Source organism: Ictidomys tridecemlineatus, chromosome 4, assembly GCF_052094955.1.
Source record: "Ictidomys tridecemlineatus isolate mIctTri1 chromosome 4, mIctTri1.hap1, whole genome shotgun sequence".
Taxonomy (NCBI): domain Eukaryota; kingdom Metazoa; phylum Chordata; class Mammalia; order Rodentia; family Sciuridae; genus Ictidomys; species Ictidomys tridecemlineatus.
This window is the reverse complement of record NC_135480.1, coordinates 150,719,304-150,731,128: the sequence shown is the minus strand read 5'-3', so window position 1 is coordinate 150,731,128 and position 11,825 is coordinate 150,719,304. Positions and strand designations below refer to the sequence as shown.

Here is an 11,825-nt window from a genome sequence, read left to right as displayed (position 1 = left end):
GGGATAAGAATGTAAACCTGCAAAAACAAATCTTAAATATTAACACCTCAAATCTATTCACCTGATTTTGCATGGAATTTTCTCCAGTGCTTTCAAAGAGAAACCACGAATACGACAAATTGAGAGCATGTCTTTAAGAAACAAGGTAAAGAGAAATTGAAAGTATTTATCCAGGTAATTCAAATCTACTTCCAATATCTTGATCACGTTTGCGTACTGCTGTCACAACATATACAGGTGGAGGTTGAGAGATGTGACTCTTTATCTGCCGACATTGGTTTCAACTATGGTTTGAAATCAGTTGTGTCATTTATTGAGAAAACTGTCATACTGAATTGGGAAATCACATAATGCAGAGAACTGCTTAGCAAAGTATCTAGCATATAGTTAATATATAAAACTTAACCCTTCAAGACACAAGTCTCTGAGCAGGAGACGTGGCATACCCAGGGCTTCACAGTTTATGTTACACAGTAAACCCAGAGATTTACTCCAGACTTCTCGAAGGAGGCCGAAAGTTGAGACACCTAGTAAGAAGAGTACTGGTTGTAATTCCTGCAACTCGGTATACTGGGGCAGGAGGATTGCAAGTTCAAGGCCAGCTTCAGCAGCTTAGTTAGACCCTCTCTCAAAGTTAATAATTGAAAAAACAGGGAATGCAGTTCAGTGCTAAAGCACCCCTGGTTCAATCCCCGGCACCAATAAAGGGGGGGAGGGGAAAGAATGGCGGCTAAGTCGAAATCTCTATAAACTAATAAGAGGTGGAGGTTGCACACACCAAGATTGCAGCCCTTGAAATCCACCCTAGCAGTTCTGCCTCTTTCGCGCCCTAGCGACACAGCGACTCAGGCGAAAACTACATTTCCCAGCCGCCCTCAGGATTTTCCGGGGCGCACTGCGCTCTGCTTTCCGGCCGCATCTTTTACGTCAGTTCGAACCGAAGTTTTGTCACGACTGGGCCAATTCCCAGAACATGGGTTCTTCGTTGTTCCGGCCTCTGCAGCCTAAGAAATTCGACGATCCTCCGGTGGCCGCTTCCCCCGCTCCCCCAGATGCGTCCGAAGCGCCGACCTCCCCAGAGCAAGCGCCCTTGTTTAATAACTGCTGGAGTTGCCGGGTGCTCTCCGGGTCGGGACTGATAGGGGCAGGCCTTTACGTGTACTTGGTGGCGCGGAAACCTATGAAGCTCGGATATGCTCCGGGTCCAGGCCCTATTGCCCAGATGGTCATCGGCATCAGTGAGAGCCGGGGAGTGCCGCTTGGGCTGGGGTGGCGGGGTGAGGTAAACCCAACAGCCACGTGGGATGGGGGGGCGGGGCGCCCCAACGTAGGCCCTGGGCAGGGAGAAGTTGCGATGCCTTAGAGGAAAGAAAAAGGAAAACAGTATTTTATGAGAACTCTTATTAATTTCAGTTTTTTAAAATCCTTACAATACCGATTAGAGGTATTAACACTGTTCCCATTTTATTTTCGGGTAAAATGAAGCTAAGTGGATTGAACAGAAAGTGACAGAGCTGGCTTTCCATCCCAGGTTTATCTGGCCCCCAAAATTTCTCTTTTTCTTTCTCTTGGAGAATGTTAGAGTGAGGGCACTTGCCATTGGCTTAAGAAATTGGGCTTGGAAGCCAGATTTTAGTTGCAGGTTCAAGTTCAAAGCCCATCTACTTGATGCACCGCTGGGTAATGGGAATCCACAATATTGTTTGCCAAAATGTCTTACAGTCATGTGTTCCTTTATCTTTACAAACCAGTTTTCTAAGTGAATAGATTTTTAGGTTTTCAGATTTCTTATCTTGTTAGTCAGGTTGTCTAAATCATTTACCTTTGTTAAAACTACTTGCTTTGGAAGATAATAGGGTATTTTCTTTCTTTCTGAACTTTTTTGTTCCTTTTCTGAGCTTCACGCTCCTATTCGAAATATATAATGTTAATATATCTTCTAGTAATGTTGTAACACTTAAATAAGATGGCATATGGAGCACTTGGTAAACTAAATTGTGACATATAAGTAATATGCTTTTTTTTTTCCCCCCCTCCAGGCATTGCTTGTTGGGGTATAGTTATCCTGGCAGACCCTAAAGGAAAGGCCTACCGGGTTGTTTGAATGAACAATGAACTTGTCACCTCTTACCCCTGGACCCATTACACAGGAAGCATGGGATTTATGGTTGTTCTGGACAGACGTGTGGAGGAGCTTTGTCTTCACTATTGGGAATACTACAAGACTGAAAAACAATGAAAACATTGGTTGTCATACCTTGACTGTGAGTGTGGCTTTCTTGTCAGGTTTCAGAGGGATCAATAAATCCCTTAGAGAAGAAAATGATTCTGTGTCCTATCTGGGGAAGGAGGGTATAATTTAAATTTTACTTAAATATAATTGAATTTAGTTAAATTATGATTTGTTATTATTAAAATGAAGGAAATGATAAGCCAATAGGAAAATGAGCTATTTTATTTCCTAATTATAGTTCTTTTTATCCTGTAGTTGGATTAACACCTGTTATCAGCCTAACCCTTGATAAACACATGAAACTAGATCTGAATACTCCTTATGCTTTCCGAGGTGTTTTTAAATTCATCATTTCATGAGAGCTTCATTGCTAATCTGACTTTTTTATTGATAAGCCTTAAAACAATAATCCAAGTGATTTGCTCAGGGTTATTCAGAAAATCAGTGCTGTATCTGTAAGGGACCGGAGAAACGTCAGAGGAAGAGACCACCAAGAGACTGTCTCATGCAACAGCAAAAGGGTTTATTTGGGGACCAGCATGCTGGGGCTCAGAGCTCACTTGAACAGAGCAAAGAGAGAGAGCCCTGAGAACAGCTTAAGCAGAGCTTATATACTTTCCTTGGAGAGGGCAGGGAGAGAAGTTACATTTTGTAGTTTGGCAGTTGGGGACAGCTCATTCTGGGAACAAGATTAGCAAACAGTTATTAAGATTTCAACAGTGTTTTGTTAAGCATATAGAAAAACGAGTGACAAGTACCTATTTTATTAACCTTTCATATCTAGTACTTGTTTTTGTCTGGTTTTCCTGTTCTAGTCTTTCAGAACTAGAATGGTACAAGGAGTCAAGAATCACTTTGATGAAACAACCATAAATGTCAATATACAATGAAAGATTTGAATGCCATAATAAAATTTAAGAAAAATTCAAGACGTTTAGTAAAAAAAATCCTTTTGATTTCTTTTCATAAGAACAAGAAATATTTGTAATGGAATTGAGAAGTTTTTGAGATAAAAACTCAAAATTAGTTCATTTCTAAGAAAACGTTTCACTTGCTCCCGTTGGGTTTTTTCTTTCTGTTTTGTTTTATTGGTTTCCCACCCCCTTTAGATATCGTGGCTTCTCCATAAAGTTATATGTAGCTTTTTTCAAAGCAGAAAGATATTCTCAAATTCAGTTGCTACTCATAGTGCATATGTTTTGAAAGACCTGTTAAGCAGGTAGTACTTTTAAGGCTTTTACTTAGCTTCATATAGAAGTACCTAAGTCTGTGAAGTCTTGTGGTGATATCAAGACTCTTATAAAGTGTGTACATTCTGATCACTATATAAGTAGTACTATATATGTCTTAAGCAATTGAGATGGAAGACATTTCAAACAATGTAGACAGCAAGTTATTCTTTATGTAAAATGTACAATTCTGTTATAAGATGATAATGAATATAGAAGTTTTAAGTTGGAAAGGATTTAGAAACCACCAAAGCAGGTGATACACGGTCATTTATCCCCTAAAATACCTATAAATCAAGTTGCCCCTACTTTAGAAGGCTAGTCATTCTATTGATGGACAACCATACTTAGATTAAGCCAAAAACACATAATTCCAATTCACTGATTTTGACTTGACCTATTGTAGAAATAGCGTAAATCTTAAACTAATATATAGGTAGAACTTGGAAGTTTGCTGTTGGGGTCTAGACCACTACAGTAAAATGAGTCAGATTTTTGGTTTCCCAGTACATATAAAGTGTGTTTACACTACATTGTAGTAAGTACAGTGACAAATGCACAACAGCATGTCTGAAAAACTGTTATATTTAAAAGATTATTGCTAAAAGATGCTTATGATCACTTGAGCCTTCAGCAAGTTCTAATTTTTTTGCTTGTGTAGAGTCTTGCTTTAGTGTTCATAGCTGCTGAGTTATTGTGGTAATCACTAAATGCAATTTTCTTAAAATAAGACTTCTCTGTGGTGTGCAGTGTTGTTTAGTAGCATTTTACTTAGAGTAGAACTTCTTCAGGTTTGAGGTCAAACCCTGCTGCTGTTTTATCAAGAGTTTATGTGATACTCTGAACCCCCTTATTGTAATTTCAACAATGTTCATTCATAGCATCTTTACCAGTAGATTCCATCACAAGGAACCATTTTATTTGATCAGCCATGAGAAGGAACTCCTTGTTAAAAGTTTTATTATGATATTCAATCACATCTACAGGTTCCATTGCTAATACTAGTTCTTCTTGTTTTCAATACAGCCACAGTTACTTCCTCCACTGAAATCTTGAACCCCTCAAAGTTGTCCATGAAGGTTGGAATAGACTTCTTCCAAATGCCAGTTCATTTTGATATTTTAGCCTTCTCTAAGTCACAGATATTCTTAATGGCATTGAGGAATGGTAAATCCTTTCCAGAAGATTTTCAACTTTCATTGCTCAAATCCATCAAAGGAATTGTTGCCTTCAACACATGTAACTTCATGATATGAAAGTCTTAAGTAAGATTTGAAAGTCAAAATTATTTCTTAACGTGTGGGCTACACACAGGATGTTGTATTAAGAGATATGAAAACAAATTTGTATATCTCCATTGGAGCTCTTGGATTACCAATTGTAATGTCAATAAGTGGTAATATTTTGAAAGGAATCTTCATGAGCTGTAGATCTTGACAGTGGGCTTTAAAAGATTAAGTAAGCTATGTTGTAAGCATATGTGCTGGTATCCAGTAATATTCCATTTACAGAGCACAACAGATTTAGTATAATTTCTATGGCCCCTTGTATGTTCAGAATAGTAAACAAGTGTTAGTTTCAACTTAAAGTTACCAGCTGTATTAACCCTTCACAAGAAAGTCAATCTGTACTTTGAAGCCAGGCATTGACTTTTCCAAGCTATGAAAGTCCCTGATGGCATCTTTTTCTAATATAGGGTTACTTGGTCTGCATTGTAAATCTGTTGTTTAGTGTAGCCACTATCAATAATCTTAGCTAGATCTTCTGGATAACTTGCTGTAGCTTCTGCATTAGCAATTGTTTTTCAGTGTGAATTTTGATGTTATGAGATGCTGACTTTTCTTAAACCTGAGCCAGTCTGCTAGTTTCAGAGTTTTCTTCTGCAGCTTCCCATCAGCTTTCATAGAATTGAGAAATAGGGTCTTGGTTTAGATTAGGCTTTGTTTTATGGAACATAACTGGTTTAATCTGTCTAGAAAACTAAAACTTTTCTCCTTATAGCAACAAGGCTGTTGAATTTTTTTTACTTTTACATTCACCACGACAGCACTTTTAATGTCCTTTGAGAATTTTCCTTTGCATTCACAACTTGGCTAACAGTTTGGTGCAAGATGGCCTAGCTCTGTGCTTATTTGGTCTTTTGACATTCATTGCTCCCCAAACATAGTCATTTCTTTTTAATTTGGTATAAAGTGAGAGATACGTGGTTCTTCATTTTTCTTTAACACTTAAAGCTCATTTTAGGTTTATTAGCCTAACTTCAGTATTGTTAATTAAAATTTTACAAAAGCAAAAGCGTTTTTCCAAGTATATTTGCCTACTCACCAAATATATTTAGTTCTTTGTGACTTGGAGCAATTTAATTGGGTATGAGCAAAGTATCATCCTATAACATCTATAGGCAGTTAAGTGGGAAGTAGTGTAAGAAAAGGTCAGAATTTGGACTTAAAATGTAGTTTTTTCATTTTTTGAAATATACACCAAAATTTTATTTCTGTCAGTGTTAAGCCAGAAGTTTTAGTTTATTTTAAATATGAGTCTCTTCTCAGAGGTTTCAGGGAAAAAAATGTCATCACCCTATTTCTCAATGTAGGGAATTCACTTAGTTCCCCCATTATCTTCCCTTGTGTTGAGAATTAGATGAGGTAAACAGAATAAACAGGCTCAAGAATCAATGAATTATTACTCAGTAATATAAAAATGCTGATTAACTATGATTTATAGGCTTTACAATCTCTATACAGCATGGAAACAAGAATCTATAAAGGTTCATAATTCTTGAATAAGGAGAGAAGAGAAAAATTAGTAATTAAAAATGCACATAAACTTTTATTTGGAACCCAGAAACCAAAATGTAAACACTGAGGTTTTTATGAGTGTCCAAGATATCTATTAGCTCAACCTTTACATCATGGATATAAACTTTGGCAGCTTGAGATAATCAAGAACATCACCATTTTTTAGGTGTTGACTAATCTGGAGTCTGAACAGCTAGCAATATGTGTGAATATATTAAAAGTCCCAAATTTAGATAGACTCTCAAGGATCTTAGTAGGTGGGTGTATCCGATGAGGAATATCTTTTTTCCTAGGCCAATGGATGAGACATGTTGCTTGCAACCCTAGAGTATACCAAATGCAGGCCAATCTCAGACATTCTGGAATTCTACCTGGCTGAGACTAGTTGCAGAAACAACTGTTTCTGGAAGCCCTCGATGTTGAGCATTTCAACCATGATTTGTACTTCACTTCTACCCTCAGCTTAACATTTGTTCCTTTCTCCTTTTTATTACCAGTTTCTCTGTCTTACCGTGTCTGAAGCAGGGGCATCCTGAAAAAAGCCAGTTGACAACAAAATATATTGCTTTTAAATATATATCAGGGCAAGCATATGTTCAAGTACCCCCCTCAAACTAGACTTGGCCTCAACTGATATATCACTAGGGCTACATTGATTAAACTTGACACTTCTCAAATCTTGATGAAAGAAATAGTAAGCAATTTTGAGTTGAAAAACTGCCTTTTTGAAAAAAATGCAGATAAATACTAATCTGATCCAATAATTATATAGGTGTTAGGGGCACAGAGTCAGAGGTGAAAGTAATTACCTATCATTCAGAGGTATTCTAAGAACATGGGGAAAAAATATATCACTTATAGAATGCGTGTCTCTTGGCCTTTCAAATACTTAACAACAGTCATATGTAGAGTATATAGAAATAATCAAAGGAGTAAGTATTAAAGGCAACAATGCCACTGAAAATCACTGTTCAGGCCTGTGACTGAATCTAACGTATGCTTCAGGAATGTGGTAAACAGGATCTTAGGATCCCCACAAATTCCCATCCTGCTGATATAAACACACCCTCTGACAGTTATTCAGTTGAACACTGTTCTCTGTGCTGCTATGAAGGGATTTTGCAAATGTAATTAAGGTTGTGGGCCTTAAAGTCTTTTGACCTTAAAATGAGATTATCCAAATGGGCTAATCATGAGCCTGTCAAATCTTGGTCAGAAGGTCAAAATCAGTTAAGTCAGAAATGAGAAGCATGATATCGAGTCAGTGCTCCACAAGTTCTTTGCTAACCTAGAAGAAAGTAAACACACATGCTGAGAACTGCCTTTGGGAGCCACATAGCAAGACTGTAGTCAGACTGAAAATGAGGAGGGTAGTTGACAGACAGGAAATGTGGTAAACAGGATCTTAGGATCTTAGGACCTCAATTCTACTACAACTGTGAGGAATTGGATTTCTGCCAACCACCTGTGAATTTGGAAGAGGGCCCTATGAGAACCGTGAACCACATCCTTGGCCATCACCTTAGTTTCAGCCTGCTGAGACCCTAAGCAGAGTGTGTAGTCATGCTGGGGTGATAATTTTGTGCTGTTTAAAATTTTTGGTAGTTTGTTGCATAGCAATGGAAAACTAATACAAAGAATCAGTAGTGGTTTGTGATATCACAGTCATAGTAAGCAAACCAGACCAAACACCTAATACTCTATTCTGGTTTCAGGGAGTAGCAAGTTAGTGAAGTTCTGTTTGAATAGCATTTGTCTTTGCTTTTACCAGTAGTTTTCATGGATAGTTTTCATTTAAGGTTTTTTTTTTCTTTTTTAAATTGAAATACATAACATTGGGATTCATTTTTACATAATTATAAAGACATGAAATAAAATTTGCTCTAATTCAGTCCCTAGTATTTCTCTTTTCCCTTTCCCTTGTTCCTTATCTTTAATAATTTTTCTGCTTTTTACTTTTATTTTTTAGGGGTTTTGTAGATGTTGTTAGTGTCATGTGAATATACATGTTGTTGAGATTCACTTTAGTATAATTTATATGTGTGCATACGAAAGTTTGGTTAGATCCATTACACTGTTCTTCCGTTATCCTTTGCTTTCTCCTTCCCCCTCAATACCCTTTCTTTCTTCTATTTTAATAGAATCTCCCTAACTTTTCCCTTTCTTTCCCCATCCCCTTATTTTGGATGAGCTTCTGCATCTCCCATTTGTCCTTCAAGATTCAGCCCAAATATCACCTCTTCTGTGAATCCTTCACTGAAAAGTCTCTCTTTCATTACCTTCAGGGCCATGCAGCCATTAACACTGTCCTGACTTCTATCACTGATTTAAAATATTTCCTGGTAATTGCTTTTGTATGCATTTGTCCCTCCTTACTGATTGTAAACTCCAGAAGAAGAGAACTGCTTTGGTCTTTCTTTATGCTGCCCTCCCCATTCCCAGCACCAAACATGCAAGGCACTTGGTTGGTGTTCAGTAAATATTTGATGAATGAATAAAGGATTGAAAAACTTTGTGGGGTCTCTCTTTCTCAAGGTTTTATCCCTACTAATATCATCGGCAACATCACCCACAAATCTCCCCCCTTGCCACATTTACTACTGACTGAGAAGTTCTGATGATGGAGCCTACCTGTCTATATTTTAACAAGCCCTTCAGAGGTGACCTTAAGTTTAGGGAAACCTAAATGACTTTGAATAGTGAATCTCAACTATAAGACCATGGAAAGAACATTTGAGTGAAGACTTGCTACCCAGGTTTGAATCCCATTTCTACTTCTAGTCCCGAATATGCTTTTGGACAAGTTGCTTACCATTTTAGAATATAAATTTCACCCTCTGTCAAGTCAGATGATCAGACTAGGTAATTTTTAAATTCTTTTTGAGCATTAAGATTCTCTATCCCCACAATCTTCATTTCTGTATTTTATTCTAAAAGAGCCAGCAATGATGAATTGAGAAAGTAAAAAAACAAAAGTAGCACTGTCTCCAATAGTACTATGAAGCTGCTATGACCATTGCTCCAACAAGTCCACCCCCTAGCTTCTTGCAGCTGCAAGTTTCTGATGCTTCACAGGAATTTGGAAACCTCTCACCCCAATTAGTGCACCTGACCAACCAAACAATTCCATAGGGAAGGGAAGAGTTCTTTCCTGACCCTTTCATGATCAAATCAGGGGCCTGAAGCATGAAATGTGATTATTCTCTCCTAATGTGCATAACCGCGCAGACATTCAAAAATACTAGAAGTTGAAGGAACAGTTGTGATTGCTGCTGGTTATGGTGGTGGTGTATATCTATCTTCAAAGTAGGAAAATCATTCAGTTTTACCCTGCATAATACTGGCTTAGTCATGTGAATTAAACACTATGTTATACAGGCTGTGTCTACAATGACAATAAGCTCCAACAAAGGAAAAGAAACTACCATTTATGGGCAAAGCAGACCGTTAGAAGTTTACCTTCTGCTCTATGCCTAGAGGTTTATCTTTTAAAAATGGTGTGCACTTCACATACGTGAAGTTCAGTGAACACAATGAAGTGACTGTATCTCTATATAATGGCCAACTATAGAAGCAGCCATTAAGCTCTACAAGTCTAACCCAATGCTAGATTCTGATCATAGTATCACCAAAATGTTTTCAATAACATGGAGAAAGCTGGCCTCATTTACTTCAAGGAAACAACGATTGTCAGGTACCTAGATACATTGTATTCATATTCAGTTCAATTATATTTATTAAGCCTTGTTATATGCCAGTGGTAAGATAATTAGAAGGTGGTTTGGCTGATAATAGCTTTAGCACCTTGAGTTTCTACATTAGCACACTGAAACCCAAATCAGTGTGAATGGTCACATCCCAGAAAAATGGAACTTAACTGCCGATTACCTCTAACTAGGGACTTTCCACTTTAATCAAATATTTTCTATCTTGCTCCCTTGAACACCTTCTAAAGTTTGCTCCTCTTGGCTCTTGGTGGAACCCAAGTCACTTGTGGTTTGACACTGCCCAAACTATTGAAAATTTTGCTGTGTCTAAAATTACTAGGCACTCTGCTAGGTGTGTTGGAGTGTTGTAGAGCCCCTGCTTCAAGAAGCTGAGAACCTAGTTGGAGAGATGGATACTAAAAACTAATTTTGATATAGATTAGAATTATACACAGAGTACCCAGAAGCAAAGAGAAAGGATATTTTAGCCCTTAAACAGGGACAAAAGTCAAATCTGATTTTTAACCCAGAGCAAAGTCCACTCACCAGTGAGTAAACTTTTGACCTACATGCCTACTCATCAGGAGGATGAATGAAGCAGACATATGTCGAGAGAAGGGCTACCAACACTCTGGGCATGTCATCAAACAGAAATTCCTAAGACAGCATTCTCAGAGTCCCTTGACTTGGGTTGCTTTAAGAAGCATGCCATGCAGCCACGCTTAGAACTGTGTGACAGAGAACTGCAAAATGCCTGTCAAACTCCTTGACAAGTGAAAGACAGGCAAATTGGGGGGAGGCTCACTCTCCCTTCTCGCCAGCCTGTGAACACCTGTTACTGATGAAGCAAACTGAGAGACATATTTGGCACATGTTGGCAGCACCAGTAGATTCAGTCCCTCCTCATAATTTAGCAAAAGCATGATCCCTTCTTTGTGGCTTCTGCTGTACAGCTATTAGAAGTGAGACGGAGGGGTGAGTAAGCTCTTTGAGTAGTTTATATTATGGCTGGATATGAGTATGTCCAAAATTTGGCAACATTCTCTTTTAGATGAAGAAAATTATACCAACTTCATTTGTAGGGAGATTTGGAATCAACAAGGTACTTTCTTTCATTCATTTATACGTTTGACAGTAACCCAAGAAAGTGGGAAGGGCATTTTGCATAGTTCTTATTCTACAGATGAAGAGAGGAAAGTAGTTTCAGATGGTTCTGAGACTGTGCAGTCACCCAGGAAACAGCAGATCTGATCACATGAGCTCTGACAGTTGGCACCATTGTGAGATGCTCTTGCCCACACTTGCTCTCAAGGAATTAAAGAGGATATGTACATTCTATGCTACATTTCTGGGTAGGAAGCAGTTTAGACTGTGCTTTACCTAAAGCAACAGAAATTCGATTTGTCTCCAGAAGGAAGCACACCATCTATTTTTAGAGGTTTGGAGCAACTAGAGCAATGCAGGCAAAAGATGTGTTTTGGGAAGTAGACAGTTGCAAGTTGTTTGTACTTAAACAGGTTACCTTAGTTTCTAAGTTTCAGTTTTATAATTTGTGAAATATGAATCATTTTATTCTCCAGATTTTGTGGAAGACTAATACATATTTAGTGAATATGATGTGCTAGGCAGTCCAGAAATGAGATCATCATCATTGTTTTTAAAGTATAAATAATGTATCGCTTTTCTTGACAACTGACTGAGATCTTGAGGTCTGGACAAGTAGAGTGGCTGGTGTACTGGTGTATGTGAGACTGAGTGATTCGGGTCACATCATGCAGGCAGATTCCAGGAAGGCATAAATTGTTTTTTAAAAGTTTACAACCTGCACATTGCTCAAGTTGTGTTTTTGTTTGCAATT

General features: G+C 38.0%; 1 protein-coding gene across 1 annotated transcript; it reads left to right on the top strand.

The window, feature by feature from the left end:
• The first annotated feature begins 885 nt into the window (after nt 1-885).
• Dmac1 (distal membrane arm assembly component 1) lies at nt 886-2,323 on the top strand. Its single transcript, XM_021728190.3, has 2 exons — nt 886-1,277; nt 2,040-2,323. Exons 1-2 carry the CDS (start codon nt 974-976, stop codon nt 2,102-2,104), a joined length of 369 nt encoding a protein of 122 aa, XP_021583865.1. The 5' UTR covers nt 886-973; the 3' UTR covers nt 2,105-2,323.
• The last annotated feature ends 9,502 nt before the right edge of the window (nt 2,324-11,825 follow it).